The 12,220-nt window shown below is 36.7% G+C and overlaps 1 protein-coding gene across 2 annotated transcripts in view; it reads left to right on the top strand.

Moving 5' to 3' along the window:
• The window catches only part of NELL2 (neural EGFL like 2), a 428,865-nt gene that overhangs the window by 197,132 nt on the left and 219,513 nt on the right, over positions 1-12,220 (top strand). For both annotated transcript variants that reach the window (XM_050749376.1, XM_050749375.1), the window contains exons 11-12: positions 1,794-1,885; positions 5,096-5,198. In XM_050749376.1, the coding sequence (XP_050605333.1) occupies positions 1,794-1,885; positions 5,096-5,198 (195 nt within the window). The remainder of the gene's footprint in view (positions 1-1,793; positions 1,886-5,095; positions 5,199-12,220) is intronic.

The raw sequence follows: 12,220 nt of genomic DNA, 5'->3' as shown, positions 1-12,220 counted from the left end.
CCATTATTTAAATGTGCAACTTTAAAATAGTTTCTCAAGGAAAGTGAGAGTCAGGTTATATTTTGGGTCTTAATATTTCTACAACAATATATTGATATTATTAAGAGAATAGACCAGGCATGGTGGCTCATGCCTGTAATCCCAGCACTTTGGGAGGCTTAGGCAGAAGGACCACTTAAGGATAGGAGTTCGAGACCATCCTGGGCAACACAGCAAGACCCTGTCTCTAAAAGAAAAAAATAAATAATGAAATTAAAAAATAAAAGTATGTCTAATTTCTTTCTTCTTTATTATTGGGAAGTCGATACTTTTAAAGGTAATAGGGATATATGAATTGCAAAGAGTGAAAGAATTTCTCATAATTCACACAGTGGAATTAAAAGAAAATGTACACATTCACTTTATAGAATTTGTATAGTTAAAATAAAAAATTGGATTTAGTAAATATGGGAAACAAATTGCCGGAGTCTATCAGTTGATCACTTCCACTGGTCTTTGAAACAATTATCTTGGGGTAGATCTAGATGTAATGGGGATCTGAAGCATCTACAATATTGGGTGTCCTTTCAAAGATAAACAATACAAAATTATGAAAGGAGAACTTAGTTCAGCATCTTACAAGGAGCCTAAGCCAGAGAAGGACCCTGAAAATTAGGCATCATTAGCTTTAGGGTAAATCTGTTTCGCCTTACGTGATGAGTCAATGTAGGTAATATGAAATACTTCAAAACAAGGAAATGATTTCTGTTGGCTAAATGTTTGTGTGAATTGTAAATATTTTGCAAGCTTTAGAAAAAGATTATTTGATACTCTATGCAATTTTTATGGATTAAAAACATATTTTTCCGGCCGGGCACGGTGGCTCAAGCCTGTAATCCCAGCACTTTGGGAGGCCGAGACGGGTGGATCACAAGGTCAGGAGATCGAGACCATCCTGGCTAACACGGTGAAACCCCGTCTCTACTAAGAAATACAAAAAACTAGCCGGGCGAGGTGGCGGGCGCCTGTAGTCCCAGCTACTCGGGAGGCTGAGGCCAGAGAATGGCGTGAACCCGGGAGGCGGAGCTTGCAGTGAGCTGAGATCCGGCCACTGCACTCCAGCCTGGGCTACAGAGCGAGACTCCGTCTCAAAAACAAAACAAAACAAAACAAAACAAAAAAAACCCATATTTTTCCATGCAATCTAAGGTTACATTTTAAAATTTCACTTAATTATGATGGAAGCAAGGCAGGTTTAGATGAAGACCTCTCAACGTCCTAGATGGGGGTGCCCTAACCCATACATACTTATAAATAAAATAACACTAAACCATAAAACCTAAAACTTACATGGATGTGCTGAAATGAATATAGCTTCTTTCTATTATAATGTTCTATTTTAAAATTATGTAACGGTATATAAAACAAAAACTTTTCTCATATTGTTCCCTGAGTCTCATATTACCCCTGATTTATTGCCACCCTAAGTGCCTACTTAATATGCCCTAAGTGGGACGTCATCTATCAGGCAAGTAATTGACTTTAAGTCTGCTTCTTGGCAGTACTTTTTCAGAGTCTAATTCAGACATGTCATTGCCCTTTATCTTTTTTGTATCTTATTTTACTCTCTCAACTTAATTTGCATGACACTAAGTTTTACATGTGCCTTGCAGTAGATTGAATTGAGGTTTCTGGTTATTCAAACATGTTGAAAAAAGGTGTAAAACACGTGGAATGCTGTTACAAGATGATCTGATCCCTTCTAAGCTGTTTTTCCCAATAAAATAAATACATATGTATTTTTTACTCCAAAGCGATATGCCAATTTCAAGGACGAACCTACTTTGAAGGAGAAAGAAGTACAGTCTATTCCTCTTCTGGAGTATGTGTTCTCTATGAGTGCAAGGTAAGAAGACTATTCATGGGTCTTTCAAAATTGTTTCTATTTATAAACACAATAAAAGTTTCTCGACTATCTCAACCTTGAAATACATTTTTGAAATTCTAATGCAAAGAGAAAATTCACAATGTTAATTATAGTTTGAATGTGAAGAAATTCTCATTTTTAAACATGTAAATTAGTGGTTGAAAAATAATTTTTCCAATAAATGAAAATGCTATTTCGTCAAATTAAAGCTTTATGAAGTTGTCTTATATTTTCCAAATTCAAATAAGCTCCTTATTTGCTATTGGGAGGAAAATGTAGGTGAAGTTAGACTTAGCTTTTTGTCACTCATGATTTTGTACCATGTGAGAAATATTGCTCAGTTCAATTAAAAACAAAACAAAAACCTGCCTAACTAAAATTAACTGTTGGATGGAGTTGAGACTGATATTTATCTAATTCCCTTTGGAAGGAATGTTTTAAATTAGTTAAAGGGGAATTCCTTACAAATTTACTTGCCAAGCTTTCTGAAGCAAATGCAATTCATTTGAACTTTTGCCCCTCGACCTACTAATTGAAAAACTAAATATGTTTCACAACACTTTTCATGTTTGTCTTTTGTAAATTATAGTGTTATATTTCTTGACCCTAATATTACATTTCAGTCCTTATTCTATATGAAGGAAACTGTCTATATATAAAATTTCTGCTTTAGGGCTTCATTTTTATTTGATAGTTAATTTTCCTCTTTAAATGCCTCCTATACATGGTTTGGGAAATGATTTAATAGGTATAAATTATGTAGAAAATTAAGATAGTGATTTATGCTGCTGGCACCACCAATCAACTGTGATTACTAAGAGTGAGGGCAAGGAAAATCCTAAGAATTTTGCCAAGACAAATTGAATCTGAAAGAAGCTATCCACTTCATGCATCTTAATTTGGAAATCCTTTGAGATAAGCAAGGAGGAGATGCAAAGAGGCAAGACTGTGACAGATTTGATTTCTAGAACATGAAAGCTCTGATTTCTTCACGCCCATTATAAAGTATCCTCTCTGCTTCTTTTAGTTTTAAATCAGCTTTCCAATGATGTAGGTTCCCATCTTAGAGAATAGAGACACAGGAAAATTAAAATGAATTCCTCAACCTGTATTTCAAGATGATGGATTTTCCTTTATCATCATCCCTACACCAATGCCATTTTAAGTGGAGTAAGTCCCACAATAGATAAAAGAATTGGAAGACAGAGAGAGATCTAGTAACTCCAGAATGAGAAAAGAGACTCAGAGAAGTTACTTCAAGGAGGGAGGAAAACTTCTGCCTGCTGCCTTCTAATAGTAATCTCTAACATTAAAATTTTGGCTCTAAATTTAAAAATCTTGAGGGCATTTAAAGTTTGTCACTTTTCTCTCTCTCTCTCTCTCTCTCTGTGTGTGTGTGTGTGTGTGTGTATGTGTATCCTATTCATTTTACCAGAATATGTCTCATAATACTGATAATTGTGGTTTAGAAATGTACTGGTATAATTGCCTATTGGATTTTAAATTTGCTATTATATAAGATTATTTGATTTTAAATAGGTTCAGCTAGAAGTCTGTATAGAGGCAACACAGCAGGTGCTCATAAATTTTAGATAAATGAGTGAATGTTACCTTTTATTTGCTGAAACAAAAGGCACCATTTTCTACCTTCTAATGCTGCACTCTGCAATAGAAATATGATGCAGGCCACAAACAGAATTTTTGTTGGACTATTTTTTTTCTGTTTTCTCCCATATATCCAAAATATCATCATTTCAACATGTAATCAATGTTAAATTTATTGATAAAATATTGTACATTCTTTTGTTATACCAAGTCTTCAAATTCTCATGTGTACTTTGCAATTACAGTGTAAAAGAGCCACATGTAGCTAGTGACTACTGATTGGACAGCACAGCTCTATCAGATCATCATAAGCTTTTGTACTAAATTCTTCACTTTAAGGACTTCCACAGTTTCTTTTCCCTTCAAGGCCCTTAAAGCTCCTGTATTTACCTTGCTGCATAATTGACAGCTCTCTCTCACAGCCATTTTCTGAGCTGTCAATTCTAGTCCCTGTTTGCTCTTTTATTGTCAATTTTGTGGCTTTGAAAATATTGGCAGTCCTAGGGGTCTGTGACTTTAATAGTAACACAGAAAACACTGTGGTTTAGAAAACCAGATTACCGGAACTGATATTACTACTAAATCAAAAGAAGACTAGCATTTGACTCCACTGTATACATGCTTCCTGCCACTTTCCTGACAAGAGCTTATGATTTGGAGAAGGTCCTTTACATAAATGAGCCAGGAAAAGGCAGATATTGAAATGTGTACTTCTTCTATGAAAGCATTCCTTGCAGAAATTGTATCTACAAATCTAAGCTATTGACCAGTAGTTAAAATGGAAGCTTGCAAGTTCCAAGAGTTATTACTTATGTATTAGTTAGCATAATATAGCATAGTTAATGATCCTTGTTTTTAGGAGATTGGAGACCAACAGTATAGAAAACAAATGCTTGCTCCTAAGGCAGGAAAACTTCAAGGCAGGAATACTTTTGTGTTTTGGTTTCTCCTTGGGAAGTATTTAATATTTTTCACTGCAAGAATTATAATGATTTTACATTGATTTATTCCTTTATTCAAGAAATTTTTAAGTGCCAATTAGGTGCCTGAAAAATGTGCTAGACATTAATTTGCAAGAGACATGAATCCTGCCTTCATTTTCCTTGTAGTTTTGTGGGAGATATCCAATATTTCTTACCAGAATCATCTGTGAGAATCTCCTTATAACAAAACTTTTTGAGAAAACTGAAATGTTTCGAAAGCCCAATTTTAATTTACTGTTTTTTCCAAAAACTGTTGATGTAAATCAAACTGTATTTTTGTCACAGTTGTCATCTGGGCTTGCAAATGTATTGTAAAACTAGCAAAATTTTCCAGGATTCCCCAGATGTTTGGCAAATTATAGACATGGCTGCAGTGTGGTAGTATCAGTGTGGCTGATTCCTATTCTAAAGACTTGCTTATTCTAAAGACTTTCCAGTTGGGATTTAATGTCATTTTGGGAGTGAGCCCATGATCTGTGCAGAGGTCCTCAGGACAAAAATTTCTTGATCTTAAAAGAGGCTTCTCAGTTGCTGGATCTGGAAACTTCTTAGCAAGTCCTAATGATACAATTTGAAGCACTTCTTTTCTGTTGTCTAACAGGACCAGACCATGAAACTTGTGGAGAGTTCAGGCTGTCCAGCTTTGGATTGTCCAGAGTCTCAACAGATTACCTTGTCTCACAGCTGTTGCAAAGTTTGTAAAGGTAAGACTTTTTTGAGAAGTAAGATTTGTGTGCAAGAGTTATTATAGTAGGCTAGTGCAACTGACATGAAGTAGAAATTCTCATAAGCAAATTGTTTCCATAGACTAATAGTATTTCCCTATATGCTCTCCTAATTTGTCACAGAGTGGCACAGTAGGTAGTCATGAAATATTTACTTAACTGAATTAAAACGGAACTGCTCCCATGCATTTCTGCAAGTTGTCTTGAACCTGTCTCAAGCTCTGGGTCTCTAAATTTCTCTCTGTGCTGGTTCGGAGTGAGCACAGCTTTGCTAAAGAAAGTTACACAACAATATTGAGTTAGTTATTTTATTGTCAGTTACTGTTTCTTGGCAAGTGAGTTTTGTTTGTTTTTCATTTCTCCTCAGCTTCTTTTTATAACTTACCTAGAATATTTTTCATTATGACTACTTCAAATCCCTGTCTTCTCGATTCTACTCTCAATTCTCACCCATAGGTCTCTGAACTACTGAGAAGAGAGAGGCCATCAGACATATATTGTTTGTTCTGTGTTGCCTCTGATATGATAGAACTAGAACTAGTAATTAGAAGGGACTTTGATTATTAGTACAATATAATTAGAAGGGACTTCGATTATTAGTTCAAGATAAGAAAACACTAAAATTTGTGCTATTCAAAAATGCAATAGACCAGCCCAGGGGGCAGTGAATTTCCATCACTAAAGGTTTTTACACTAGGTATCTTATTATAGATTCATGTATTAAATTAAAGCATAGATTATATGAAACTCTTTAAGATCTTTGCCAGTCATGAAATTATATGTGCCTTCCTGTATTATATTGGAATTATATGCTTGTGAATCCATCTTCTACATTAGACAGTGTACCTGTGGGCAGGGCTGAGTCTTCATGTTCACCTCTATATCCTTAATACCTACTATGATACCTGGAATGTAGTTGGTACTTATAACTGATGTAATTGGTGCTGTATAACAAACTACCCCAAATAAGCTACAGTACTTATTTTAATAATAACCTTTATGTTGATGCAAAACACAGCTTAAATAGAAAAAGTAAGACAAAGAAACATTATGAAACATATGCTATTTTGTTTTCTTTTAACTTACTCTATTAAAAGTGGACATAGGATAGATCCTAGATCACCCACACCCATTTTTATTTATTTATTTATTTCCGTTTTTTTTTTTTTCTTAATTATACTTTAAGTTCTGGGATACATGTGCAGAACTTGCAGGTTTGTTACATAGGTATACATGTACCTGTTTGCTGCACCCATCAACACGTCATCTACATTAGGTATTTCTCCTAATGCTATCCCTCCCGTAGCCCCCCACCCACTGACAGGCCCTGGTATATGATGTTCCCCTCCCTGTGTCCATGAGTTCTCGTTGTTCAACTCCCACTTATGAGTGAGAACATGCGGTGTTTGGTTTTCTGTTCCTGTGTTAGTTTGCTGAGAATGATGGTTTCCAGCTTCATCCATGTCCGTGCAAAGGATATGAACTCATCCTTTTTTATGGTTACATAGCATTCCATGGTGTATACGTGCCCCATTTTCATTATTATTGTTATTATTATTATTATTATTATACTTTGAGTTCTAGGGTACATGTGCACAACATGCAGGTTTGTTACATATGTATACATGTGCCATGTTGGTGTGCTGCACCTATTAACTCGTCATTTACATTAGGTATATCTCTTAATGCTATCCCTCCTCCCTCCCCCCTCCTCACAATAGGCCCCGGTGTGTGATGTTCCCCTTCCTGTGTCCAAGTGATCTCATTGTTCAATTCCCACCTATGAGTGAGAACATGCGGTGTTTGGTTTTCTGTTCTTGCGATAGTTTGCTGAGAATGATGGTTTCCAGCTGCATCCATGTCCCTACAAAGGACACGAACTCATTCTTTTTTTGGCTGCATAGTATTCCGTGGTGTATATGTGCCACATTTTCTTAATCCAGTCTGCCACTGATGGACATTTGGGTTGATTCCAAGTCTTTGCTATTGTGAATAGTGCCGCAATAAACGTAAGTGTGCATGTGTCTTTATAGCAGCATGATTTATAATCATTTGGGTATATCCCCAATAATGGGATGGCTGGGTCAAATGGTATTTCTAGTTCTAGATCCTTGAGGAATTGCCACACCGTTTTCCACAATGGTTAAACTAGTTTACAGTCCCACCAACAGTATAAAAGTGTTCCTATTTCTCCACATCCTCTCCAGCACCTGTTGCTTCCTGATTTTTTAATAATTGCCATTCTAACTGGTGTGAGATGGTATCTCATTGTGGTTTGGATTTGCATTTCTCTGATGGCCAGTGATGATGAGCATTTTTTCATGTGTCTGTTGGCTGTATGAATGTCTTCTTTTGAGAAGTGTCTGTTCATATCCTTTGCCCACTTTTTGGTGGAGTTGTTTGTTTTTTTTCTTGTAAATTTGTTTGAGTTCTTTGTAGGTTCTGGATATTAGCCCCTTGTCAGATGAGTAGATTGCAAAAATTTTCTCCCATTCTATAGGTTGCCTGTTCACTCTGATGGTAGTTTCTTTTGCTGTGCAGAAGCTCTTTAGTTTAATGAGATCCCATTTGTCAATTTTGGCTTTTGTTGCCATTGCTTTTGGTGTTTTAGACGTGAAGTCCTTGCCCATGCCTATGTCCTGAATGGTATTACCTAGGTTTTCTTCTCGGGTTTTTAGGGTTTTAGGTCTAACATTTAAGTTTCCAATCCATCTTGAATTAATTTTCGTATAAGGAGTAAGGAAGGGATCCAGTTTCAGCTTTCCACTTATGGCTAACCAATTTTCCCAGCACCATTTATTAACTAGGGAATCCTTTCCCCATTTCTTGTTTTTGTCAGGTTTGTCAAAGATCAGATGGCTGTAGATGTGTGGTATTATTTCTGAGGACTCTGTTCTGTTCTATTGGTCTATATCTCTGTTTTGGTACCAGTACCATGCTGTTTTGGTTACTGTAACCTTGTAGTATAGTTTGAAGTCAGATAGCATGATGCCTCCAACTTTGTTCTTTTGGCTTAGGATTGTCTTGGCAATGCGGGCTCTTTTTTTGGTTCCATATGAACTTTAAAGCAGTTTTTTTCCAATTCTGTGAAGAAACTCATTGGTAGCTTGATGGGGATGGCTTTGAATCTATAAATTACCTTGGGCAGTATGGCCATTTTCACAATGTTGATTCTTCCTATCCATGAGTATGGAGTGTTCTTCCATTTGTTTGTGTCCTCTTTTTTTTCATTGAGCAGTGGTTTGTAGTTCTCCTTGAAGAGGTCGTTTACATCCCTTGTAAGTTAGATTCCTAGGTGTTTTATTCTCTTTGAAGCTATTGTGAATGGGAGATTATTCATGATTTGGCTCTCTGTTTGTCTGTTACTGGTGTATAAGAATGCTTGTGATTTTTGGACATTGATTTTGTATCCTGAGAGTTTGCTGAAGTTGCTTATCAGCTGAAGGAGATTTTGGGTTTAGATGAGGGGGTTTTCTAAATATACAATCATGTTATCTGCAAACAGGGACAATTTGACTTCTTCTTTTCCTAACTGAATACCCTTGATTTCTTTCTCTTGCCTGATTGCCCTAGCCAGAAATTCCAACACTATGTTGAATAGGAGTGGTGAGAGAGGGCATCCCTGTCTTGTGCCAGTTTTCAAAAGGAATGCTTCCAGTTTTTGCCCATTCAGTATGATATTGGCTGTGGGTTTGTCAAAAATAGCTCTTATTATTTTGAGGTATGTTCCATCAATACCGAATTTATTGAGAGTTTTTAGCATGAAGGGCTTTTGAATTTTGTCAAAGACCTTTTCTGCATCTATTAAGATAATCGTGTGGTTTTGTCTTTGGTTCTGTTTATATGCTGGATTACATTTATTGATTTGTGTATGTTGAACCAGCCTTGCATTGCAGGGATGAAGCCCACTTGATCGTGGTGGATAAACTTTTTGATGTGCTGCTGGATTCGGTTTGCCAGTATTTTATTGAGGATTTTTGCATCAGTGTTCATCAGGGATATTGGTCTAAAATTCTCTTTTTTTGTTGTGTCTCTGTCAAGATTTGGTATCAGGATGATGCTGGCCTCGTAAAATGAGTTAAGGAGGATTCCCTCTTTTTCCATTCATTGGAATAGTTTCAGAAGGAATGGTACCAGCTCCTCCTTGTACTTCTGGTAGAATTCAGCTGTGTATCTGTCTGGTCCTGGCCTTTTTTTGATTGGTAGGCTATTAATTATTGCCTCCTTTTCAGAGCCTGCTGTTGGTCTATTCAGGGTTTCAACTTCTTCCTGGTTTAGTCTTGGGAGAGTGTAAGTGTCCAGGAAATTATCCATTTCTTCTAGGTTTTCTATTTTATTTGCGCAGAGGTGTTTATAGTATTCTCTGATGGTAGTTTGTATTTCTGTGGGGTCGGTGGTGATATCCCCTTTATCACTTTTTATTGCATCTATTTGATTCTTCTCTCTTTTCTTCTTTATTAGTTTTGCTAGCGGTCTATCAATTTTGTTGATGTTTTCAAAAAACCAGCTCCTGGATTCATCGATTTTTTGGAGGGTTTTTGTGTCTCTATCTCCTTCAGTTCTGCTCTGATCTTAATTATTTCTTGCCTTCTGCCAGCTTTTGAATGTGTTTGCTCTTACTTCTGTAGTTCTTTTAATTGTGATGTTAGGGTGTCAATTTTAGATCTTTCCTGCTTTCTCTTGTGGGCATTTAGTGCTATAAATTTCCCTCTCCACACTGCTTTAAATGTGTCCCAGAGATTCTGGTATGTTATATCTTTGTTCTCATTGGTTTCAAAGAACATCTTTATTTCTGCCTTCATTTCGTTATGTACCCAGTAGTCATTCAGGAGCAGGTTGTTCAGTTTCCATGTAGTTGAGCAGTTTTGATTGAGTTTCTTAGTCCTGAGTTCTAGTTTGATTGCACTGTGGTCTGAGAGACAGTTTGTTATAACTTCTGTTCTTGTACATTTGCTGAGGAGTGCTTTACTTCCAATTATGTGGTCAATTTTGGAATAAGTGTGATATGGTGCTGAGAAGAATGTATATTCTGTTGATTTCGGGTGGAGGGTTCTGTAGATGTCTATTAAGTCCACTTGGTGCAGAGTTGAGTTTAATTCCTGGATGTCCTTGTTATCTTTCTGACTCATTGATCTGTCTAATGTTGACAGTGGGGTGTTCAAATCTCCTATTATTATTGTGTGGGAGTCTAAGTCTCTAAGGACTTGCTTTATGAATCTGGCTGCTCCTGTATTGGGTGCATATATATTTAGGATAGTTAACTCTTCCTGTTGAATTGATCCCTTTACCATTATGTAATGGCCTTCTTTGTCTCTTTTGATCTTTGATGGTTTAAAGTCTGTTTTATCAGAGACTAGGATTGCAACCCCTGTGTTTTTTTGTTTTCCATTTGCTTGGTAGATCTTCCTCCATCCCTTTATTTTGAGCCTATGTATGTCTCTGCATGTGAGATGGGTCTCCTGAATACAGCAAACTGATGAGTCTTGACTCTTTATCCAATTTGCCAGTCTGTGTCTTTTAATTGGAGCATTTAGTCCATTTACATTTAAGGTTAATATTGTTATGTGTGAACTTGATCCTGTCATTATGATACTAGCTGGTTATTTTGCTCGTTAGTTGATGCAGTTTCTTCCTAGCATCAATGTCCACTCCCATTTTTATCAGGATGGTGCAGTTTGGTTTTGTTTTTAGTTTTTATGTTACTTTTCCATCCACTCAATTGGGAGTTTTTAAATCTCAGTTTGTGTAAGGCTCTTTAGGAATTACAAAATGGTTTAAGACGTGGTCTGCCCTTCAAGGAGCTTTCAGGGTAACTCTGCAGTAATGAGGAACACTTCTAAAAAGAACTATGATCACTTGGACATTTAATAAGGACCATAAGAGTTTTCATTCTCACAGTGCGTAAGTCAGTGCCTTATGCAAAGCATGTGTTTAATTTGATATGAATCAAGAATGCTCTTTGGATTTAGTCCTCCAGTTTGCAGCTTCACTAGAATGTCTTTGGCATCCAAACATAGGTAGGCCATAACAGTGTTTCTTAAACTTAAATATACATATGACTAACTTAGGCATCTTATTAAAATGCAGGTTCTCATTCAGTAGGTCTGGGGTCAGGCCTAAGAAACTGAATTTCTACAGAAAAGCTCCTAGGTGATGCTAATGCTGTTGGCAAGCAGGACCACACTTTTAGTAGTTCACTATTGCTGCAAAAAATCTATCTATTGCTGTTCCAAATCTCAGTGGATTAAAGCAATAGTATTGTGGGTCAGGAATTCAGACAGGGCTTGGCTAGGTGATTCTTGTGCTCCATGTGGTGTTAACTGGGGTCATTCAATGCTGTAGGGCTGGAAGCCGGGCTTGGCTGGTAAGTTCAGGATGGCCTCACTATATGTTGGTCACCTTGGTAGGAATGGTTAGAAGGCTGAGCACAGCTGGTGCTCCCTCCCTCTCTGCATAATCTAAGGACTTGTTCCCATGGTCTCTTCAGCAGGATAATCATCAAACTTCTTAAATAGTGGCTCAGGCCTTCAAAGACTAGGTCTGGAACTGGCTCCACATCACTTCTATCACACACAGTTGGGCAAAGCACTCACAGGCAGCCCACATTCAAGAGAAGGGGAAATAGACCTCACCATACATAGGAGTGCTGCAAAATTGTGGCCACTTTTAAGAGCTGTCTTTAATGAACACTACAGGTGTCCATGGGCTATACAGAAATTACAGAGATGAATAGCATAGAAGTTAGTCAAGGTTGGGTAGGATAAGATTTGGGTAAAAAGCTGAAATAGGGCCTTTATGATATCAAGAGAAACCTTAACCACATCTATTTCTTTTTAAGAGAGTCCTAATGTATTATGAAAAACAAGTTAATACATGGAAAAGGCTAGTAAAATCGTGTTATATTTTAATTATTTACAGTTAAAAAATGTATTTACACAGAATACTTAAAAATATAATGATAGACTATACCATGACTAATACTTCCTCCACCTGAGATTCTG

Source organism: Macaca thibetana, chromosome 11, assembly GCF_024542745.1.
Source record: "Macaca thibetana thibetana isolate TM-01 chromosome 11, ASM2454274v1, whole genome shotgun sequence".
NCBI classification, from domain to species: Eukaryota; Metazoa; Chordata; class Mammalia; order Primates; family Cercopithecidae; genus Macaca; species Macaca thibetana.
The sequence above is the reverse complement of the archived record's forward strand: the minus strand, read 5'-3'. Positions and strand labels throughout refer to the sequence as shown.